The 21,670-nt window shown below is 41.0% G+C and overlaps 3 protein-coding genes across 3 annotated transcripts; all 3 read left to right on the top strand.

Moving 5' to 3' along the window:
- The first annotated feature begins 881 nt into the window (after nt 1-881).
- Nucleotides 882-2,911, top strand: LOC145462817 (uncharacterized). The gene is made up of 2 exons (XM_081446440.1): nt 882-1,187; nt 2,573-2,911. The coding sequence occupies exons 1-2, from the start codon at nt 882-884 to the stop codon at nt 2,765-2,767; spliced, it is 501 nt and encodes a 166-aa protein (XP_081302566.1). The 3' UTR covers nt 2,768-2,911.
- Nucleotides 2,884-10,764, top strand: LOC145463849 (uncharacterized). The gene is made up of 8 exons (XM_081447642.1): nt 2,884-2,950; nt 3,533-3,883; nt 5,112-5,286; nt 6,112-6,406; nt 6,877-6,883; nt 7,064-7,242; nt 7,497-7,680; nt 8,024-10,764. Exons 1-8 carry the CDS (start codon nt 2,884-2,886, stop codon nt 10,762-10,764), a joined length of 3,999 nt encoding a protein of 1,332 aa, XP_081303768.1.
- Nucleotides 10,765-14,719: 3,955 nt separating this feature from the next.
- Nucleotides 14,720-21,561, top strand: LOC145463047 (BTB/POZ domain-containing adapter for CUL3-mediated RhoA degradation protein 3-like). Its single transcript, XM_081446750.1, has 4 exons — nt 14,720-15,253; nt 18,331-18,587; nt 19,421-19,473; nt 20,510-21,561. The coding sequence occupies exons 1-4, from the start codon at nt 15,082-15,084 to the stop codon at nt 20,886-20,888; spliced, it is 861 nt and encodes a 286-aa protein (XP_081302876.1). The 5' UTR covers nt 14,720-15,081; the 3' UTR covers nt 20,889-21,561.
- The last annotated feature ends 109 nt before the right edge of the window (nt 21,562-21,670 follow it).

Below are 21,670 nucleotides of genomic sequence, written 5' to 3'. Positions count from 1 at the left end.
GTTAGAAGCGCCTCATTTCTCAAGTGACAGTTGAAATTTTTACCAGTTCGCAGCTATCAGTTAAAGCTTTAAAGCCCCATCCAGACTCTGAAGATTTTCGGGCAGTCATGTACTCGTTTTAATTTTAAACTTATTTTTGTACACTTAAATGTTAGGTATGAGTACAAATAAAGTTGCTGTTGTTGTTGTTTGGACATATTAAAATCAAACAAATATACAGTAGTGCCTCAATGATTTTGGCCTCATGGTTAGTACGCTCGAAACTCCGGATCGAGCGGAGCGGGCTCGAGCCCTGGCCGGGGACATTGTGTTGTTGTTGTTGTTGTTGTTGTTGTTGTTGTTGTTGAATGTTTATAGTGGTCGATGCACTTAGCTAGTTCTCAGGCATGCCACTTAAACTGAAAGAAACAAATATTGCAAATAAACATAAGAGGCTTAAAAATCCTAACTAGCGGGAGGCGGACCAGTCGGCTATTTACAAACATGACCGAGGAATGGAAGTGGGGTCTACCGAGAAACAACTCCAGCTTACTATGAACAAGGCACGCGTAACTTGAACCCCCGACCTCCGGATTTCACGTCCGGCGTCTCAAGATCCGCCCATGCGGATCCACTCGACTATCACCTTGTGGATCCACAGCTACTTTGACAATGTTATGACGAAATTCATGATCAATAACAGGACAGACGCAATGGCATAAAAAACTGACGTCACTTTGTTAACTTTGAAATACCGAGGTGAAAAGCAACTAGTTTCACAATTGCTCTTCGTCTTTGATTTCCTATGTTTCTCCTTTTTATTTTCAACGTTCAAAACTCTATTTTGCAAACGTAAATTTTACACTGTTTCTTGCAAGTGTAAAATTCACGGCCAGTGTCTCATGAAATTCACAAAAATCTTCAAACTTTTGCTCACAATTATTGTGCGTTTGTTAATTCAAAAAATGTTAGGTATTGTCACGGGAGCACTGCAACACAAAGACACCAAGAAATGCGTGAACTTTGGTGAGATGAGTAATCCTCCATATGGAACTTGCAGTACCCACAGAGGGGCTTTTATATGGTGCATTGATCATTTAATGAAACTGGACACTTCTAACTGTGCTACGGTGTCCTTGGAAACAAACGGAAGGATAAAAGAGTCTGGCTGGTGTGTTCATATGTATCAAGAACGCGATGTCTTTAAGGTATATATTATAAATTAGGATATTCCCCTCAATGAGCAGGTCATAACACATGCACTTCTCCTACGAGAACCCACTTGACCACCAATTCACGTTACGACGGAGTCATAGAGACCGGAGGGTGAGTACTTGCGTAAATTTCGGATAGGTGTGTGCCGCGAAGAGTCTTAAACCCTGACCTTATTTAAGAATGACACAAATGAAAATTGATACCCTATTCAAGGGAAAAACAAAAACTAAGAATAGCGTGAACAAGTCAACTTCACTTCGTTTCTGTAACATTGGAAGTTAACGTATAGTGCAGTTGTAATATATAATTTGGTTTTTGTTTAGCTGGCAATTTACGCACTGCAATTTTAGCTGAACTTTGCCCCTGTTGGTTATGCCAACCGGGGCAAAAATGATACCCTATTTTAAGATCGAGAACCTCACAAACCCCACCCTTTCTCGCGGCACATACCTATGGTAGTGGTTGTTCCTATTTTATGAATACCTTATTTGTTAGATAATCCATAATCCTATAATCATTGGTTAGCACACCGTAAACTGCAGTCACGTGATTATAGCATTATATCATTGTACATCGATTAGTTTTGGTCAGTTTTAACAGAGCAGTTGTGTAGATCACTTATCCCGATTCATTGTGTACTCTATAGTTTTACTCCGAACTCAAAAACACAACACCTATATAGTCCATAAATGGGAGTAGCCCCCTCCCCCCCACCCCCAACCCGGGCTGATACGTGAAATGAATGAATGGACAGAGTTTTTGTGTCTCCAAGCAGCTAAATGGACTAATGAGTTTGTAATCCACTATCGATAACCATGGCTTTTCAAGTTGCCATCCTTTTAGCTTTTCAAAATTTCCAAAGAGCACCCCTGACCTTTTCACATGGAGTTTTATTCCCCCCCTTACCCCCCCCCCCCCCCATATACCGCCGTGGTTTGAAACTGGCTAGAGACCTTTGTCAGATTTGAACGACAGTAAGGTTTCTTCACTTTGAAGTCAAGTTACAGACACCAAGCGTCGTTCGGTTCCTCGGCAAACAGACGCAGTTTTGTCCGTCATCGTTGTCATAATACGGGCACTTGCGAGTCTCTTCGGCTTATTAGTGAACCGTCACTGAAATCAATTTGCATTCCAGTAAGATGGAAACCGACGTTAAAACTAAGTGGGGCAAAGGTGGGGTCGGGGTGGAGATTATGGTTAGGAGCCATATTCCAGGGGCTTGTCTCGTTCCAAATTTCAATCTTTTAGTTAGGGGCAATCATTTGGGGGTAGGCCCATATTTGGCTTGGACGGGCGCTTGTTTGAGGATCGAAGGGCACTGACTAGTGCTTCCGTTATTATGTGCTCACATCGTCTTTTACTTAAATTATTTCGACAGTCTCCCTGTGGTACATGGCCACGCGATCCACACTTTGAAAACGTTATCACATTTTCCGTACAGCCTAACGGGGAGATTCTCATTAACAACGTTGGATACTGTCTAACTATACAAACAGGCAACAAGTTAAGAGCTCTGAGCAATTCAAACGCGGCATGCCGGGAAAGCAGAAGCCGTTTTCGTGTAGTTGGTTAGTATGATACAAGAGACTAATGTTTGTGGTGGTTGTTTGTGTTGTTGTTGTTTGTACTTGCCGTTACTGTCAGCTTTATAACTGTTGTCGCTGTTGCTGTTCTCCGTTGTAATAAACAATGAATCTTGCCATGGTCTTGTACGAGTTTTTGGTGGTGGTCGACCTCAAAGAGTATTTTGGGAATTGTAAACTTGACCACTTGATTTAACTTGAGAGGGTGATATATTTTTTACATTGGATAGCCATTTAATTCTTTCAGATCACTGTTTCCTGCTTTTGCTTCTTCAAGTTAAGTTTCCAGAGCTTCAGGTTTCAGGTTATTTTCCCTCAAGATGGTCAGTGTTGTGTCATAGAATCTGTGGCTTCAATACTTCAGTCATGCAATACCTGATACAAAATCTAAAACCTAAAACAACGAGTAGCAAACGATAACGAAACGAAAACATACTTTGCACGAGAGGTGCTTAACTGGAAATTGGTAATTTCTAAACATTATTTTGGTAAACTTCTATCTTCCAGCTTGATAATGACCGAAGTTCGGTCGAAACGTCGCGCGCTTTTACCGTTAGTTTTCACTTTAAATTGTTTTAAAAAAACATTTGTTTATAATTATTTTGGTGAGAAGTAAAGAAAACAGATTTGACGCTCGATTTACTCATAAATGCTAAAGGTTCTAGTGCTTCAATTTAGACATGGAATATAACAAATCAGTACGCTGTCAATTAACAACATTGACCGAGACTAGTAGGTTCATTTACACCTCTAAGCCACGCCCCTTATATACCAACTACGTTTCCGTTTCGTAGGCCCAGGCGCATCCTGGTTTGCCAGTGACTCTTCTACTCAAGCTTCCACTGTTGACACGAGCGCAGATCACTGTGATTATACAAACAGAAGGCTCTGCACAGCAGCCGAAGTTTGTCCCACAAGCCCTGGGGGACAGAGTGTTGTGGGCGTTATCGGTGAAAGCTCGAGCAAAGCCCTTTTCGTAGTAGGAAACGCCTTCTTGGACGCTGCGACATGCGAGCCACTTTCGCAACTTTCTGGCTATACCGTTGATGGGTTTTTGTGTTGCCCTGAAGATGCCTTGCCAAAGCCCAAAAACTATGTCAGTGACGGTGAGTGGTGGCTCTCCATTATGATCCTCATCTGTAATCAACTGCTTGGTCAATAGTAAAATAATAATACAAATAATGTTAATGATAATGAATTATGATAGTGATAGTGATAGTGATAGTGATAGTGATAGTGATAGTGATAGTGATAGTGATAGTGATAGTGATAGTGATAGTGATAATGATAGTGATAGTGATAATGATAGTGATAGTGATAGTGATGATAATAATAATAATATAATAATAATAATAATAATAATAATAATAATAATAATAGTAATAATTCTTTATTGCGCCCATAGCTTGTGTTACAGCCGCCTTCCCTGAAAGAAATAAAAATCAGATATATTTTTTCGGAGTGTGGCTGTAACGTAGGCTGTTGAGCTCATTGATTATAATTAATTAATGACCTGGCTCGTTTTTTAGATCAACATCTGACATTAAGGCCAGTGTTAATGGCTACTATTTTGCCAAGCCAATGCCCGGAAACGGGATTGGCAATTTTAGGTTACGAAGTTAACTGACTGAGTAGGCATAGCCAGCGGCATAAGGGAAGACAAAGCCACTTTGAAATTCCATAGACATTGAAAAATAAGCCATGTCAGTATGTCGTCATTAGATCCCTTCTCCAAGCCCTGTGACAACCCCTTCAAACACACGCAAAAACGCGTGCGCAATCTATAAGCTGATTCTAATTTAGAAGATGAAATAGAAATAGATATAGAAATATAGAAGTATAGGATATAGAAATCCTTACAAAACATTTTCAAACTCCTCATTAGATGTAACCTCCTACGCAGACGCTCTTTGGGTTCGTCGCATAATCTTCCTCCACATGCACGAAGATTGCTTGATGAACCCAATGTAGGCTATATTAGATGCAACAAAAACCCCCTTGAGTTCATATTATAAAGTCTATAAACCCAACCGCTTATTTTTAGGAATATTCCTAGGCATGCAGTACTGTTCTCTAATTATTTCATATTGCTGTAATTAGTAACTACATGAGAGTGAGGCAAACATTAAGTCCTTATTCCTTATTCTACTCTTCTAATGCTTATGCCTGCAAAAGTGAGTTGAAGGCATATTTCAGTGGTGAGATAGCAAATTCTCGTGGTGTACATTTTTACGCAGCATCTGTTTTTGTTAGAAGTTTTAAAGAGAATACTGAAATCTCCATTAGGGGGTATGAAGGCGCAGATCTAAAATGTCTTTAATTTTTCTGTAACAGGCTACGGTTACTTTATGCACAAAAGTGGGAAATGCGCCCATTATGTCAACGAAGGGCTGGTTCTTAAAAGTGACTGCAAAAGCCAAACTGCTCTCCTGAGCTGGTCCGCACTTGATGGGAGCATCAAGCAAGGCACAAGCTGTGTAGTAGCTCAGTCGCTCGGACAGTGTCCTCCGTAAGTGGTGTGATAGTCTTGATATTAGCAATAACCAATTTTACAGTTCCATGCTTAGCAGTGGGATCTCTGAACAGAAGCGAAGATAGAGTCGAGTTTTGTTATGATACCAACCTTGCTACTTTTCAAATGTAAATTATTTTGTTATCATGCCAACTAGTTTCTAATCTCTAACATCATGACAAGATCAACCGACTTACCTCACTTTCAAACAGAGGCTAGGTTACATTTACAGAACTGTAAAGTGGTTATTCAGTTCGCCACCTTAGAAACGAAAAGAAACCTGGGGCACTTCTTATCTCACAGTGGCTTGTGGGATTGTTTCTGAAGGCAAAACAAGAGACGCAAAGCTATATTTTCCCTATTTACGACCTCACAAGCCGCTACGAGATGAGACCCCCCCCCCCCCCCCTCTAGATGTGTTCTCGTTTCTAAAGTGGCGAATACAAATACGTTCAGTTAAATTTAGTTTAGTTTACTTAAGTTCAGTACAATTCCATTCACTTCAAAGTACTGCGAGGACATCAGTTCAACGTCGTTCCAGTCATCGGCCGGTCGCAATACTCTCTGTTTGACACAATTCAGATATGAGACCTACATTTTAAAGGCTTTTGACGTCAACAATTATGCTTAGAAAACGGGCTTAATTGAATTTGAAGAGGAAACAACTCGTCAGGAGTTTGGTCTGTATAAACTCCTATACTTAATTTGCCTATGCCTCAAATTCTAAGAGTTTAAAGTTAAAGTTTAAAATTGAATTAAACCTAAATCAGATTAGATTTATATTTAAAATCTGAACTTCAAGTTTGATATAAACTTTTAAAGATTCCAGTTCTCGAACGTTAACTCTCTGCAAGACGTATTCACAAGTAAGTGCCTGGTCCCTGAGGCGGGAGAGCTGAACCCCGCTGATGACACTCAGTTAGTTGAAAGGGCAGCGTGTGGAGAAGCATATTCCAGCTTTGCACTAAAAAGTAAGTCAACGAAGCAAGTACGAACAGACAAAAACAGAATAGACAGACAGGCAGACAGACAGAACGACAGACGGACAGACAAAGAGACAGAGAGGCGACAGGTAGAGAAACGACATAGTGGCAGACATAAAGACAGACCAGAGACGTGAATATGCAAACAGTCACACGAATTCAACACAGAGATACTAGCGCATAGACAGCCAAAAAACAAATAGACAGATCGACAGAGGTCTTAGTTGCTTATTTGGAAGTTAAGATAAAAAGAAGAATGTCAGTTTGCAACGGAGGGAGGGATGGAGGTTTGGTTTAAGAAGTTTACTCTTGCGCAGAGGTTTAGAGCGAAGGCGAGGCAATGTATTTTAAAGGAAAAAAGAGGAAAGCAAGGCGAAGCGGAACAAAGTAATATTAAGTGATTGGCTGTTGAATTGCCGAAACAGTAGTAAAGACAAGCAGATAGACAGACAAACAGAAAAGCTTTATACAGAAATACAGACAGTCACAAATTTTTTCTTGCTAACAAAATGTCAGCTGCAGTATGTCGCTATTGTCACCTTAATCGACAAGATGGCCGTCATTTGTGTTACAGTAACAGTGTTCGTTGCTTTTGAAACTTTAGAAAGGAGGTGACCTGCAAACGTGTTAGCTTCATGGCGTTTGATCTTTCCTCGGCGCCTCTGTAACTCAAAGGCCACTGCCCGTGACAGTCCTCCGCAAAGTCTGATAGCTTCAGCATCTTCGTGCATGAAGAAAGGATGCAATTCTATTTTTGCGAGAAACGTTTTTTTTTTTTTTTTTTTTTTCAGGAATCCAGGGATACCTGAAACATTCAAGCAATAAATGTGTTGGTGTAAAAGAGGGCAAGCTGGTGTTCAAGGGTTCGTGTACCTCTGCCGAGCAAGTCTTCTACAAAGAAAAATTCTCCTCAAAACTGGTTCATGTAGCCAGTGGAAAATGTGTTGCCGATCCCAGCTCAGATGGCACGGTATGATACGATGTAATGCAAAGATTGCTGTTAGAGTTGAATTTCGTTTGAGCTGAAAAAGAGTCGATCGTTTGCATTGCGTAGTCATTGCATTGTCTAGGTTACTTTTGACCAATGAAACGTACAATACATGCCATTTTCGACCAAAAAAAGCTGTGGTTAACATTACCGTCTCATTTGCATTGAGAAATATAGCTTGGAGGCAAATTCTGTATATAATCAAGTCCTCTTCTGCTCTTGTCTCATGGCACCAGGCACTGACTCTAACAGCCTGTGCATCAAGTGGAACGGCAACATTAACCTACGACGGGACGACTCTTGGTTATAGTGGAAACAAGTGCGTGAAGCCTCAAGGAGGTGGAAGCACCCCTGCCGATGACGAGGAGTTGGTGATTCAAACAGGATGTTCTGGCGCAGCTTCAACTTTCCATTTCGCTGGTAGGTTTTGGTAATGTTTCATCCATACTGTTAGTGAGTCGACCACTCCCTTGTTCTTAGAGGCACCAAGGAGTCCTTGCAAGTTGTAGAACAGCTTCTATTCTGAAGCTATGCCCTATATGTCTCAACGTACAAGCTTAATAGCGCTAACTGTGGGTACGACTGAGATTCTCAATTAACAAGAGATAATAAAACATAAAATCTAAAAAACTAACTAACCAATAAGTATAGCTGTTTTACAAGCAAGTGTTAACATTTGATATATTAAGGGAGGTAGAATCCGCGAGGTCAGATTTTGAGTAACACTGACCCTACCATGAGTTTCGTTTTCTCTAAATTGCAGATGCCATATTCTGTGGAGATGAGCCTTGCACATGCGTAGAGGGCTATGAGAAGCATGGCGAGAACTGTTTTCCTATCAACAATTGCGACACGAGTAATGGTGGCTGTTTAGGTAACGCCAAGTGTGTCTACATAGCACCTGCTACGAGCATGTGTGTTTGTCCTCCTGGATACAAGCTGAATTCAGATGGAACAAATTGCGAGCTGTGTACCAACAACAACTGTTACACCCACTGCCAGTTTGTAGATGACAATGAACTTAAGAGTGTGACCAGTCTTCAGACCCATGTTGAGGTTCGATTTCTGACTATCAAGACCTCTGATCTGGGACCCTATATAGGAGATAGCACTACTGAACTCGTTGTTTATGCGCACCAAATAACTATGTCTGGGACTCTGACGCTTCCAAATGGCCTTGAAAAAGTTGCTCTCTTTGCCAATGAGATCCTGAAGGAAGACGGAGCAGAAATTGTGTTGTGGAACAATGCCCAGCACGTGACATCATCATCAGGGCGCCGGGCAGTTGTCAAAGTTGAAAATGGCAAGCTCTTGTGTAAAAACCGCTATTCAGATAACAGTCCATGGCCGGGATACATCCAAGGAACAGTACTGAATATCTATACGTCTAAGTCATCAGCACCTTTTTCGTGCTCTGGAAACTACAACACAAGGGATATTTCCATACAAGCTACGATCAAATCCAAACAAAATCCAAAGAAATCTCTTGATGTTGAGCTCTATTCAATGATGTTAAATTGTGCTAAGGTCGATGCACAGGGAAATACTTTTGCCAAGGACGGTAAGCTGCTCAGAGGAAGTCTTCCAGTTTCATTGACTCAGTATGTTTTAGATGAAATTCGGGCGGCTAAAGAGGGAGAGCAAGACACAGGTGCTGTAGATGCTCTCAGACTGAGTGCAAAGAATTTGATGGAGGATCTTTCCCTTCGCGCAAAGGGATATTACAAGGTACCTTACCTGTCGCTGAAAGCACACGAGGAGATTCTTATCCTCATAAAGGATGACGCTAAAATGGCCATACAGAAATACGAAAGGTTCGAGAGAATATCCCAAGATTTTGCGGCAGGTATTGAGGCCACAGACTCTATGACGGAACTTATGACAACTATTGTGAGGAAAAACGATCTGGACGTTGAAGCTCTCAAAACGGAACTTCAAGCAGCAAGATCGGACGTACAAGCAATGAAAGCCAAACTTGACCAAGCAACAACTGCATTAGATGCTGCCAAAAAGAAGTTTGAGGAAGGGGTGCGTGCATATTCAAGACAGCAGATCGCTAATGCGGTGTTCTCTGTGCTCGGAGGTATTACAACTATATTTGCTGGTGGGGCTGGTGCATTCATGGGTTTTACGATTGAGCTGGGTTCTCTTGCGGCAGATATAAGCAAAATTCAAAAGACCCTTTTCAAGATTAACATTATAATGGACTCTGTTTCCCAGATTACTGAGGCTGCAACTACGTTCACGACGCTTCACTACGATGTCCTACCCTACGCTGGCACTGGCGTTTCAGATTACTATTCAAAATCGATGCCCGAGCAAAAGGACCAGAGTTTGGCCGTGATGGTGAAAGAGTGGGATGTGTTTGAGAAGGAAGCAGACGCATTTCTTGGAGTTGGAACTGCTAGCGGAATCTCTGGGGCATCAGATTACTTAGCAGCACTTAAGACAGTGGCAGTTTGGGGGAGGGGATACCATGAGAAGTCTATCACTGTTCAAGAGCTTCTAGCAACTTTGACAAAGCTGAAGACACTCAAGAATGAACAGCATGAAGCACAGAGGAAGATAAAAACATCTCGTGACACTGCACTAACTGCGAGAAAAGTGAACGGAGAGCTGCTCATGCAAATGGCATTACAGAAGCAGCGACTTCGTAACATAATGGTCGAAAAACTAATGTCCTTCTGCGATTCTTATTTCTACAACTGGTTGTCGCCATGTCCCGTGATGCCTACTATATCAGATGACTTGTATGCTTTACACGAGAAAGTCAATCAAGGACTCAGCGCTGTTATCAATGCTGTTGAAAACTTTGCACCTTTCATTCCACAGGAATTTGAAGCAACCAAAGTTATCGAGGACGAAAGCGGATGCAGTGGTCTTCAAACCCGTTTACAGCAGTCTGCTGGTGGAGCGGACCAGTTGGCACTGAATACACTCAAATGTCCAATTTCAGAGCTCGAGCGCACTAATAGCTTTTTATTCAGGCTTGATGAGAACGACCAAGACATTTTCCAAGGACATGAGCGGGTTCACGTGGACGAGTTTGAAATTTACTTGGAAGGTGCCCAGTTTTCCTCCGGTGCAACAAAGAAAGCCATTACTGCATGGATTTCCTTTACAGGAATGATGACAGATATATTTAGAGGGGAACGATATGACTTTGTTGCTCCTTCTCGTATAACAGAATTCACTTACAAGATCAAACAAGATGGCAGCTACGAGGTGATACAATTTGGTAAAGTAAGCAGCAAATACGAACAATACTACGATGGAGTTGCCGCCCTAACCACTTGGAGTGTCAACTTTCCCGCTACGCTCAATCCAAGTCTGATTTTGACAAGTGTAAGCCAGGTTAAATTAAAACTCAAAGGAACTCGAGTACCTGTGCAGCCAGATCAACAAAATGAGGGTCAAGGCGATCGGAATTCAGGCCAGGATCAGAGAGTTGCAAAGAAAGACAAGCCAAGACGCAAAAGTAGAAGAAAACATCGAAAAGCTTGAATCCACTGAAAAGGCTCACTGTACAATAGTAGCAGCTGAAAAAGTTCAAAAGAAATGTGAGGTTAATCCCCAATTAATGTAAAAGAAAGCGAATAGAATTAGTTTTAGTTTCAGCGAAGAACGTGCAAGCAAAGCAACGTGCTGCACTGCAATAAAAAGCACTTTTGAATAGGCAGCCGAGATATTTTTGTATCTTCAGTGTTTGACATAACAAACCCTACTGCAAGCATGAAAATGCTATATGCACACACAAACCAATGTTTGAGCTCGCATATGTTCACTTACAACGCGCAATAGAAAACAAATTCACAAACATGCATACGCAAACAAGCCGACACTTAGATGCCTTCATGCTGCCCTTGTAATGACATCTGCAACTGGTTAGACTTTCTAGTCTTCTCGGATAAGGACGATAAACCGTAGGCCCCGTCTCACAACTCTTCATAATTTATTCTGTGGGACGTAGAAGAACCCACGCACTGATGGAAAAGAGTAGGGGACGTAGTTCCTGGTGTGGTGGTCTATCTCTCATCTGATGGTTAAATGCTCTGAGATATTAGCTGCACAACCTATTCTGAAATCCGAGGGTAAATAAAGTAATGTATGTATATGTATATATGTATGTATGTATAGAAACCAGTTCAGGACTTCAGGAGAGATTCATCCTGAACTGGTTTCAATTAATATACAATGCTCCTCTAAGAGTTGAGCACTCTTTGAAATCCATTCACCGCAAGGAAATAGATTCTTTGTATGTATAGATATATGCGTAGTCTGTTCTAATTTTTTCAGTCCAAACAAGGTGACGCAGGAACTGCGCTTCGTATCTCATTACGGGTCGTGATGTTAAAACTGGAAGCTATCCGCTTCGAAACAAGGTCAAGTGTAAGACTGTTCTCTTACCACAGCAGAGAAAAGAAAAGATGTTTGAATGTGAAGATTACAACCCTATTTACCTCACTGAACTGACCCGAAACAGAGAATGTTCAGCTCTTACCAGTATTACAAATCCGCTTATCCTTTTTCTTTTCGTATAGCCGAGGCCCCAGGCGTGTGTTAAGTTCTCACAATTTTAGAGAGCGTTTATTTGAGTAAAAACGTTTATGCACAAAAGTGCATTTGTTATTTTTGCCGTTACCTCCTGTCGGAAAAGAGTGTTTAGCAGGGAATCCCTTTTACTCGGCAGGTGCTCAAAATTCCACCCAAACAAGGAAATTCAACGTTTCCGCCTCTTGAGTTTTGCAACAACTTACCAAAATTATATCTTTGTGTTGTGGTACTGCCCCTCTATGTTCTCTTTTAGTATGCTTTGCTGTATATAATCCAGTCACATAATTCATCTGTGGATGTCACAAGTGACAGCCTTAGATTCATCGAATTTGAGGCAGCGCTCCATTCATTCTGTGTTCGCACTTCTCACCGAACAGGTTTTAGATGATTGAAAAATTAGCTATTTGTGAAATTTAGATCAGGTAAACGTACTCCATTCAACACAACTAAGTATATTAAGTAAACTTTTGGAGCTGATGTCGTTCCTTCAGGTAGAAAAGGCCTAGGAAAAGAAAAAAAATATTAGCCTTTTCCGTCCACATTCGAAGAAACTTCGCTCACACAATATCAGAAAAAGCGAAATAGATTTTTCCATTGTTTTTTTTTTGTTAAAATGGATAAAATTGTGAAAGGATATTGATCTGTGGAAAGACTGAAATGTAGGTCACCGAGCAACCAAGAGAGTAAATTGGAGGCGAGGTTAGCGCAGCCGGTGCCAAGTCGTATGACTGCTTACATTTCTTTCGTAGCGCGCACACCTGATGTATGACTTGGCGTGACGTTGCGACATGAAATTTCGTGCTCAGAAACGATGCGCAGTAACAATGGGCGCGGTCGTCCTTAAATATAGAGTACTTAATTAAGGCGGGGTTAAGTGGACATTTCCAGCGTTTATAGGGCCTCTGGGTCACTGGTCTATCCAACAGAACAAATGGCTGAGGCCATGCCAGATTTACGATAGATTCTTTAAAGTAAGACAAAACTCTCTTGTGATCTATCACGTGATCGCCATACTGCCCCCCACTGAGTTATTGTGTAATAAATATAAAATTTCACAATATTTCATAAAATGAAGGGAAATTTAGCTCATTTTCAGGGGTTATCGATGCGGGAGACCCTCTACGACCTTTTGGGGTAAATAAAAGCATACAACGCAACGCAGTTTTTACATTTTGATGAAAAATGTGTCTTAGAAACATAAAGGAGTAGAGTTAGAATTACATTTTAGGGGTGGGACTAGTTTTGAGAGTTGAAAATTATTGTAAGGGTAACGCTAGGGAACCCTTACCCAACCCTAACCCTAAGGTAAGGATTAGGATTTCTTATCTAACCCTAACCCAAAACCCACAAGCTGCCAAAAGGTCTTAACCAAACACTAAGAGGCTTACAACGCTGTAAAATCATAAGAAACGACAAGAAGACAGCTTAGGTGAGTTCAAAGGAAAATATAATTGCCAATTTCGTGCAATTTAACGACGACAGCAGTATTTCTCAAACAATCTTTTACAACGAAGGTCATGACTAATTATTAACTACGCGCTGTATATTTGATTAAGGTTGAACTCTTATACCTTATACTGTATGTCAATATTTTGACGCACACATACTGGGCTTAGGCTACCTGTGCGGTCACCTATGAAAACGTATGTAGACTAGCCATACGAAACGTCAAGTCCCGTATTAAAAATGCGTCGGAATACAATGTTTATCACCGCTGTCTGTATTATATTCTTAATCAAGCTACGATGGCCTAAGAACAAGAGTTTATACGATACTGTAAGGATATAATTTCAGAGAAGAACATGCAAACAAAGCAACGTGCTACACTGCAGTAGAAGGTACTTTTAAAAGGACATGATATTTTTTATCTTGTTTAGGGTTAGGGTTAGGGTTAGGCAAATGCCAATGCGCGCAAATGCAAATGGTTAACACATTCTGCCTTGACATTGTCATGTTTATGTATAGAGATTCGGTCTGAGCGAGGTCACCCAGAAAGCGCGCTGCATATCTGTTGTGCAGATCGTCAGTTAGAAATATTTTGCCTTGAATCTTGGATGAGTGTATATGCATGGCTCCTATGACAGTACAAAAGAAAGCATGTGTAAATGCCCAACATTGTTTTTCCTCACTCAACTCACGTGTCCCGAAACAAGAAATGCTATTAAATGTGTGATACATCTGCCGATCCATATTTTTTTGAATGATGGTAGGCTCGATTTTCGCAGATCAGCTAGAGTCCAGTCTACGTTTGCGGGGGAGCCCGGGTTCTTATGGGTAATAGCTCTTTTCACGGTTAATTTTTCTCATTTGCATTACAATGTAATCCAACGTGTATGCGAGGCAATTTCGGGCTAAAACTACAGAATAGCCCGAAATTGCCTCAAATACATGCTAGATTTTATTGTAATGTAAATGAGCAAAGATAACCGTGAAAAGGGGTATTACGTCAGCTGCTCATACTATTCAAGCCTCATTTTCTGCAGTTTTGACGCGATAGTACATATACCACATGAACACATGAACACTAATAAAAAGCTTTAGCCAAGCCTAAAAGCATCGACGTTCTCCTCGGCGTCACCGTCGTGGTTTCTCAATCTCCGTAATAGTGTTTTTAAAAAAAACGTGGCCAAAGTTTCCACCGGTTAGATTCACTTACCGCAATTTGGCAGTTCACTTCACTGTGAATCTTTCACGCAGAAACTTCCAGCAAAAGTTGTGAAGACCAGTCTCCTTTCTCTAGCTCCAACCCGATCTACTTCACGGCATTGTTCAGTACTGTTTGCCTCCTTTCACGATCTTCTTGGTCAGTTTTCTATCGTTTGTGGACACAACAGTAGAAACAGGTTATCCTTTCTTAAATGGAAAAGTTTTGCTTTCGGATACAATCGTTTCGATAAAATAACCGAAATGTTTTTTAAATGCAATTTTCATGCTATTTCCCGCCAGAAAAACGCGGGCTGCCCAAAAGCGACTTACGCGCGGTTTCCCGCCAAGAAAAAGACGGCATTCTTCGGTTCTTCGGTTCTTCGGTTCCCCGGTTCCCCGTGTTCTCCCATTGGGGCTACCTTAGTCTCCCCTCCCCCTCCCTAAGAGTCTGTACAGATGGCTGCTCGCTCCGCTGAGACAACTGGGCTAAAAGGGCCTGGAGAGAGTTATTTCGGGAAGCTGCCACAAACGAGTATTTAAACGAAGACAAGCAAATAGTTTCGTTCAAACGCCGTCACACCTCAAAGAGAAACCTGTAAAGAAGACAGAAAGGGGAGAAAAATGTCTGGAGAGACAACTCATCCGATGACCGTGCGAGGGTCGCCAACAAAATACGTGAAACTGAATGTTGGAGGGTCTCTACACTATACAACGATCGGAACTCTGTCGAAACAGGACAGCATGTTGAGGGCAATGTTTAGCGGAAGAATGGAGGTTCTGACAGACACCGAGGGTAGGTTGAATTCGTAGGCTCAGTAGTTCTCTAATGAGCACAACGTAACGCCTATTTGTGCTCATTTTCGGCGTCAAAACCGCAGATAAACTATTAGCTTTAAAACGTCGACGACGTCTTCAAAACCATAAGCTTACATATACGCTGAACGTGATGTTATAATAATGACCCACAGAAGACTTAATTAGCTTACATATGCATTCATACGTTCATGTTTTTACATTTTTTCAATTTCCAGTGCCAATCTCATATACAAAGAGCACTCCTTATTTTTGTAGCACTGATTAAATTATTTAAATTTGTCACAGCTTGGGATTTTCTACTGAAAATACAGTAAGATTCTAGCAAGAACGAATAAGCTTCCTTTAACTGATAACGTGGATTGGTGTCCTCTGTTAAAATCAGTTCTTCAGATTTTGGTCTTCACCCTAGGGTGGTGGGAGCGGGGTAGGGAACAGGAACTCCCATATGAAAAGGTAAGGGATGCTTGTCATCTTGCTTAGGGATGTAAATCAAAGATTTTGGTCTCACTTAGGGTGAGTGATCAGGATGAAATACCACTATTTTTAGCTGTCAAAGTGTCTTTTAGGGTGCACTTGAAGAGATAACAATAAAAAACGCTATCATTTCCTATTTTATGCTCGATTTCCACTGGTCTACGCCAGCAGTAGTGCTGGCTCCTTTCCTGAACACTGGCTAGTAATCAAGCCTATTTTATTTTAAGTGGTATCCTTTAAGGGTCAAATAAAGCTCAAGCCATGCCAAGATTTAGGGGTTAAATTAAAATTTTGTGACGAGCATCCCCGACATTTTCATATGGGCTTCTTCCCAGGGTCTTCACTCTACAATGCAGTTGTTACACTGTTTCATAGGCTGCATAGAAGAATTCAGTGATTAGGACCGGAGAACTGTGGCAAATTATTATTGTGGCAAATTATTATTATTATAATGAGCAGTATGGTGGATGAGGGACATAAAGGGGACTTCCTCCCTCTCCTTGGTTGAGGTTCTTTATAATAAAACTGGTGGCAATCTTTTTTCAAAGATGCTGGCACCAAAAAATAGGTTCTAACAAAAATCAGGACCATCATTAATTAGGGTAGGGGAGGAGAGAGGAGGGGTAACCAGAGGTAGCATGCTCCAAGGGATTGTTTTCGGAAGTGTTCCAGTTTGTTGCCTTGGAAATGGTAAGAAATAAATTTATTGTGTGATTAAGACAACAACAATTTGGCCTAGCAGTTTAGGTAGAGAAGAAAGAAAAACCAGTAGGGTTATCAGACCAGCTGTGAAATTCTGAAAGTAATAACTTCCTAAAAGTGGTGACCCTGTGAAAGTAACATCAAAAAATTGTAGCTACTAATAATTAATGCCGAAATTAGAGGCCTGAGTAGTGAGCCCCCTAAAAGAAGCAAGCCTATATTTATTTTATAATTAAGGCCCTCTTCAACAAAGTGTTGTGAAATGTCAATTTATGCTTCTTCAGTTCATGTTGTGCTCTGTTTAAAAAAGAAACCAAAGAATTTTCATCAAGTAACAGGAATGTACTCTCTAACAGATTAAAACTTAAAACCCAGCCAGCCCATGATATTACAGGACTGGCTAACATATCGACCAGTGTGTCATGAAGTTAGAACAATTTGTAGTATCTGACTAGCATTCTTGCTGACCACTGACAACATGTTCTGGACATTTTATTCCTTCAATAGTTTAGTCGAAAACTAGTTGCAAAACTGTGCCTGAAGAGGAGGAAGTTCTAGTCGCTAAACATTTTAGTCACGAATTCATGTGATTGTATCGGTCGCAATTTCAAGCCCTGTCAGACAGTTGGTAAACTTCTGGGAAGATGTGAAATCTCTTTTGTTGGAAGTCGTAGGGAGTCAATCTAGGATTCCAGATGGAAAATGGAAAAAGGGGGTTAACGATTTTGGAATTCAGAGGGCATTGGAGGGGGGGGGGGGGGTAGAGTATTTTGGAATTTCTGAAGCCAAAGGGGGGTTAAAATGTTCATGCCGCCTGTGGTAGGGTATCGATATTTTCTGGAATCACTCATTGCTATCTCAAATCCCTTAGCACATTATGGCCTGTTCTGTATATAGACCCCATCCTAGCACTTGTTTGTAATTACTCAAATCACAGCCTCGTCACTCTGCATTTTTCACTGTAACTTGTGAACCCTTTTAACTAAGTCATCCTAAAAAGAATTATTGAATTAAGAGGACTTAACTCTTCATGACACTGGCATATTTGCAACCTATCATAAATAGGTGAATTGCTAGATTCTCCTACTGTTTCTGGAACATCGCACTGCTGAAAATAAAACCCAATGATGGTTGATCCAGTCATGAAAATCTGCTCCCATCCAAGGCCACATCCCCTTTAGCCAACTGCCAGCATGAACACCCTCCTGCCCCCTCTTTATTTCTCTCTCTTCCTAGTTGAGTTCTGATTTATGTTACGGAGGCTTATACAGGAGTTGGGGGGGGGGGGGTCTTCTGGCACAGTTCACAAACAGAAAAAATAGCGAATCATGGATCATGGATTTCAAAATGTCATTTTCCAGAATCATGAAAATAAGCAAGTAGGGTACACTAACCTGCACGATTGCACAATGGCTTACTTTACATTATTTACAATGAAAGCTCTGTTTCTTGGTAGCTGTCGATGCCTTACGCGATGTTATGATAATTATACAGAGGTCACAGTTCATCTTTTCAGTCTCAAAGTCTTAAAATCATGTAGAATAGAGAGGTGAATTCATGAATATTGGTTAATAATAGTCATTAATAATAATTATTATTTGATATTTGTGATATCAGCGCTCTTCACTCTTCACAGGTAATGCAGAACCTGCAAGTCACGGCTCACAAAGAATCATGTTACACGGAAAAGAAAATAAGCTAGTCATTAGTCGTGAGAATACCCCTGTATAACCCTCTTTACTGTTTGATCATGGCCCTTGACTTGACTTAACTATATAATTATGTTGTGCCCAAATTCTTGTGTTGTTTATTTTATGCATTAAGAGATCTCATTCTGAAACTTGGTTAACAACAAAATCTTGTCCTGTTATTGTTTAGGCTGGATTCTTATTGATCGCTGTGGAAAGCACTTTTCCCTTATTTTGAACTTCTTGCGTGATGGTACTGTACCATTACCACAGAATGAGGTAGAGCTGCAAGAAATCTTGATAGAGGCCAAGTATTATCTGATTGAGTCACTAGCAGAACTTTGCGAGAAAGCACTCGAGAAGAAAAAGGAAGAGCATGACCCTATCTGTCGTGTTCCTCTTATAACGTCTTCCAAGGAAGAAAGACAGCTTGTCACTGGTAAAAAGGTATGTAAAAGATTTTGCTTTCCTTTTTAAACACTGGAATGCTGATTCTTGTCCTGTTCAGTTGTGGAAGGCACTCTTTGTCTGATCCCAGTCTTCTGGATTTAATGCACAGAGTGTGTAACTTGTCCCTAATGGTTCATTACTCCTTCTCTTTCCCAAGTTTGCTGACTGGCTTACGTCTCCTTTAAATTACTAAGTTGTCCATGATATCTCATGTCATCCACATTCTTTACAACGTATCAGTGTGTAGGAATGAATCAAATGTTTATGACAGGCATTTAAGATTTTAGGCCTGCCTAACATCTCAGGCTACTAGAGGCATGACTGGTGCACAACTTTTTTGCTGAAAAGGAAATTACCTAAAAAGTTTTTTTTTAGTTGGGTTGTTGTAAAGTTTTGAAGTGGGTAGCTTTATTGTTGGAGTAAGTGTGTGATATTGCCATCTCTTGTGAAAGGATCAAACAAGCACCCTTGGCTAGCAGAGTCAAGCCTAGTTCACACTAGTCATAAGGACATTTGTAGCGTGAACATCCTGACACAAAGACAGAAAAGCAACATAACATCATGGACATAACAACATAAGGAAATAGTGTATTCTTTTCCAAGCGTCTTTATGTCAATGTTCACATTACTGGCATGAGTGATTATGTCATATTTATGTTATTAGGTCATTATTTCGTTTACGTTGTTTGTGTGAACCGGGCCTTACCAGTCAATATCATGAAGTAGATGGTGATTTTCCCCCGCAGCCAGCTACTTTTGACAACCCTGCTTTTTCCATTATCACAGAACAGAAGATTGATATATGAACTTGATTTTCTTTTTCTGAACAGCCAGTGGTCAAACTTTCATATAACAGATCAAATAACAAATACTCCTACACTGGGTAAGTCCACATGTAGCTTTAGGATCCAGAGCATTAACTTTTATTGATGTCAACACAAATTCTTGAGGCATAAAACTTTTTAGGTGAATAGAGGATATTACACCGCAGCACAAAGATATGAATTTTATTTTCAAGTGATAAAAAAATATTGAATAGAATTCATATCTTCAAGCCACCGTGGAGATATTTTCGTTTTATTATATAGACAAACTGACTGTTTGTAGAGACAACCATGAAAAAGCAGGAAATGATGTCATCAATGTCTTCACTTGTGAAGATATGGAAAATACGCCTCTCAGGTCGCAGATGTAGTTTCGTATGAATTTTTAAGTGGTGTATTTTCTAGCAAAACATTTGTGTCTATATTGATGCACAACATCTCATCCAAAAATGCTGCTACTTACCAATTACTTACCCAGCTACTTACATAACAATACAGCTACAAACGTTCTGTATCTTGACTCAAATGCATGAAAGCTGGTGAAAATGTGCTAACTTTAGGAAAAGTAGTTCCTTTCCTAAAAAGTTGGTGAAAATCCCAGAAGTTGCTAAGAAGTTGCCAACCTGCTTGTTTGAACTTGTCAAAAAAAAGGTAAATAGACGATAAAAGTTCACCAACGAGGCTATGGTCTGGTCTGAGGTTCCTAACTATGAAATCCTGGGTGCCCAGCACTTAAGCTTATATGAAAAAAGTAAGTTTTTACAGTCACCCAAAGTCACCTGTGGTACCTGGGCGTTTCTAGAGCACAGAAAGGATCGAATGTGAAGATTTCAAAGCGTTTCCATCATTATGGGATGGTTTATCACTTTAAATCCCCCCTAAATTTATTGTCTCCTTTATAGCCATCATTAAAATGGTCACGCAACTCTTCTCCCCGTGATTGTTGCGCGACAATTCAAATAACGGCAGGGGTGGAGACAACCTCGTTTCCAGGGCCTCTCACCTTCCCGCCAAGATGAGAGACCCTGGAAACGAGGTTGTGGTGGGGACTTAAATTTGCTGAAGGTGTTTTGTTTCTTTTCTTCACTCCTACAGTCAGTCAGACGACAATCTGTTAAAAAATATCGAACTCTTCGACAAGCTATCGCTCCGCTTCAATGGACGCATACTCTTTATCAAAGACTTGATCGGTAACAATGAAATCTGCTGTTGGACTTTTTACGGCAACGGCAAGAAACTTGCAGAAGTCTGTTGCACGTCGATTGTCTACGCCACGGAAAAACCGCAAACAAAAGTGGAATTCCCGGACTCGAGAATTTACGAGGAGTCACTGAACGTTCTTTTGTACGAGCACAGAGGGACCGGGAACCTACCCGACGCCGAACTTCTCAGCGCGACTCGTAGAGCCGTCGGGCCACGAGTGATTCCGGAAAGCGACGAAGAACCGTCCAGAAGGCAAGACAAAAACCGATGAAGAAAGAGAGAGAGCTTGAATTGAATCGTCATTTGGATTTGTGGGATTTGCGGTTGTGTAGTTCTACCTATGTATCATAATCTGTTAAGCTCGGTGTTAGACTTCGAGTAGTCCGTCTTTTGCTTTATAGTCCCTCGAGCGAGACCATATATAAACGGCAAGGGAAAAAATGGCCGCGCGAAATCGGCCGTTTTCTTTCTCGCGGTTTTCTTTCGCGCCAGGCGGCGAAAGAGGGGCTACTCGTAGTCTAGCTCGATTTTGAAGGGCACTGATTCCTGCACGGAGGCTGTTTGTAGTATTTCGCCAGTATGAATTTTCAGTGAATTAAAAAGATTGATATACTGGACTCTTTCATTCTACGAACACGCAAAGGGTGGTGACTGCAAAAGAACGTAAATGGTGTATTGAACTTGCCGTAGAACTTGAAAGTTGCTTCAGTGGTGTTATGTGGTTTTAAATTGATGGGAGAAGTTTTGTAAACGTTGTAAGTGGTAGTGTAGACTTACAACAGTACATCTCGACTTAGGCTCGGGCAACATCCCGCAGAACCTGTAGTGGTATGCCCCGGAAATCTGGGTGGGGTGTGTAGCCCTTTTCGAGGCTAAATGCGAGGTACTATACCCAATACTAGCCTGCGAACGCAGAAATATTTCCCGCTGTCGCATGGTTCCGCATGTTGAAAATGACAGGGGTGATCTCCATGCTTTTAAGGGGTTATTAAAACATTCATGGTTTCTTCCGTTTCTGGGCCGAGTTCAAAGCCCGATTAAGCTAACCCGGGT

Source organism: Orbicella franksi, chromosome 12 (genome assembly GCF_964199315.1).
Source record: "Orbicella franksi chromosome 12, jaOrbFran1.1, whole genome shotgun sequence".
Classification (NCBI taxonomy): domain Eukaryota; kingdom Metazoa; phylum Cnidaria; class Anthozoa; order Scleractinia; family Merulinidae; genus Orbicella; species Orbicella franksi.
The sequence above is the reverse complement of the archived record's forward strand: the minus strand, read 5'-3'. Positions and strand labels throughout refer to the sequence as shown.

What these genes read in the sequence shown, in the direction of transcription:
- LOC145462817 (XM_081446440.1), top strand. Translation starts at nt 882, where the DNA reads ATGAAATTCACAAAAATCTTCAAACTTTTGCTCACAATTATTGTGCGT. An exon ending in AAGAACGCGATGTCTTTAAG is followed by an intron (nt 1,188 to 2,572) that starts GTATATATTATA and finishes TTATTTCGACAG; the next exon opens with TCTCCCTGTGGTACATGGCC.
- LOC145463849 (XM_081447642.1), top strand. Translation starts at nt 2,884, where the DNA reads ATGAATCTTGCCATGGTCTTGTACGAGTTTTTGGTGGTGGTCGACCTC. An exon ending in ATCCCAGCTCAGATGGCACG is followed by an intron (nt 7,243 to 7,496) that starts GTATGATACGAT and finishes TCATGGCACCAG; the next exon opens with GCACTGACTCTAACAGCCTG. An exon ending in TTCAACTTTCCATTTCGCTG is followed by an intron (nt 7,681 to 8,023) that starts GTAGGTTTTGGT and finishes TCTAAATTGCAG; the next exon opens with ATGCCATATTCTGTGGAGAT.
- LOC145463047 (XM_081446750.1), top strand. Translation starts at nt 15,082, where the DNA reads ATGTCTGGAGAGACAACTCATCCGATGACCGTGCGAGGGTCGCCAACA. An exon ending in GGTTCTGACAGACACCGAGG is followed by an intron (nt 15,254 to 18,330) that starts GTAGGTTGAATT and finishes GTTATTGTTTAG; the next exon opens with GCTGGATTCTTATTGATCGC. An exon ending in AGCTTGTCACTGGTAAAAAG is followed by an intron (nt 18,588 to 19,420) that starts GTATGTAAAAGA and finishes TTTTCTGAACAG; the next exon opens with CCAGTGGTCAAACTTTCATA.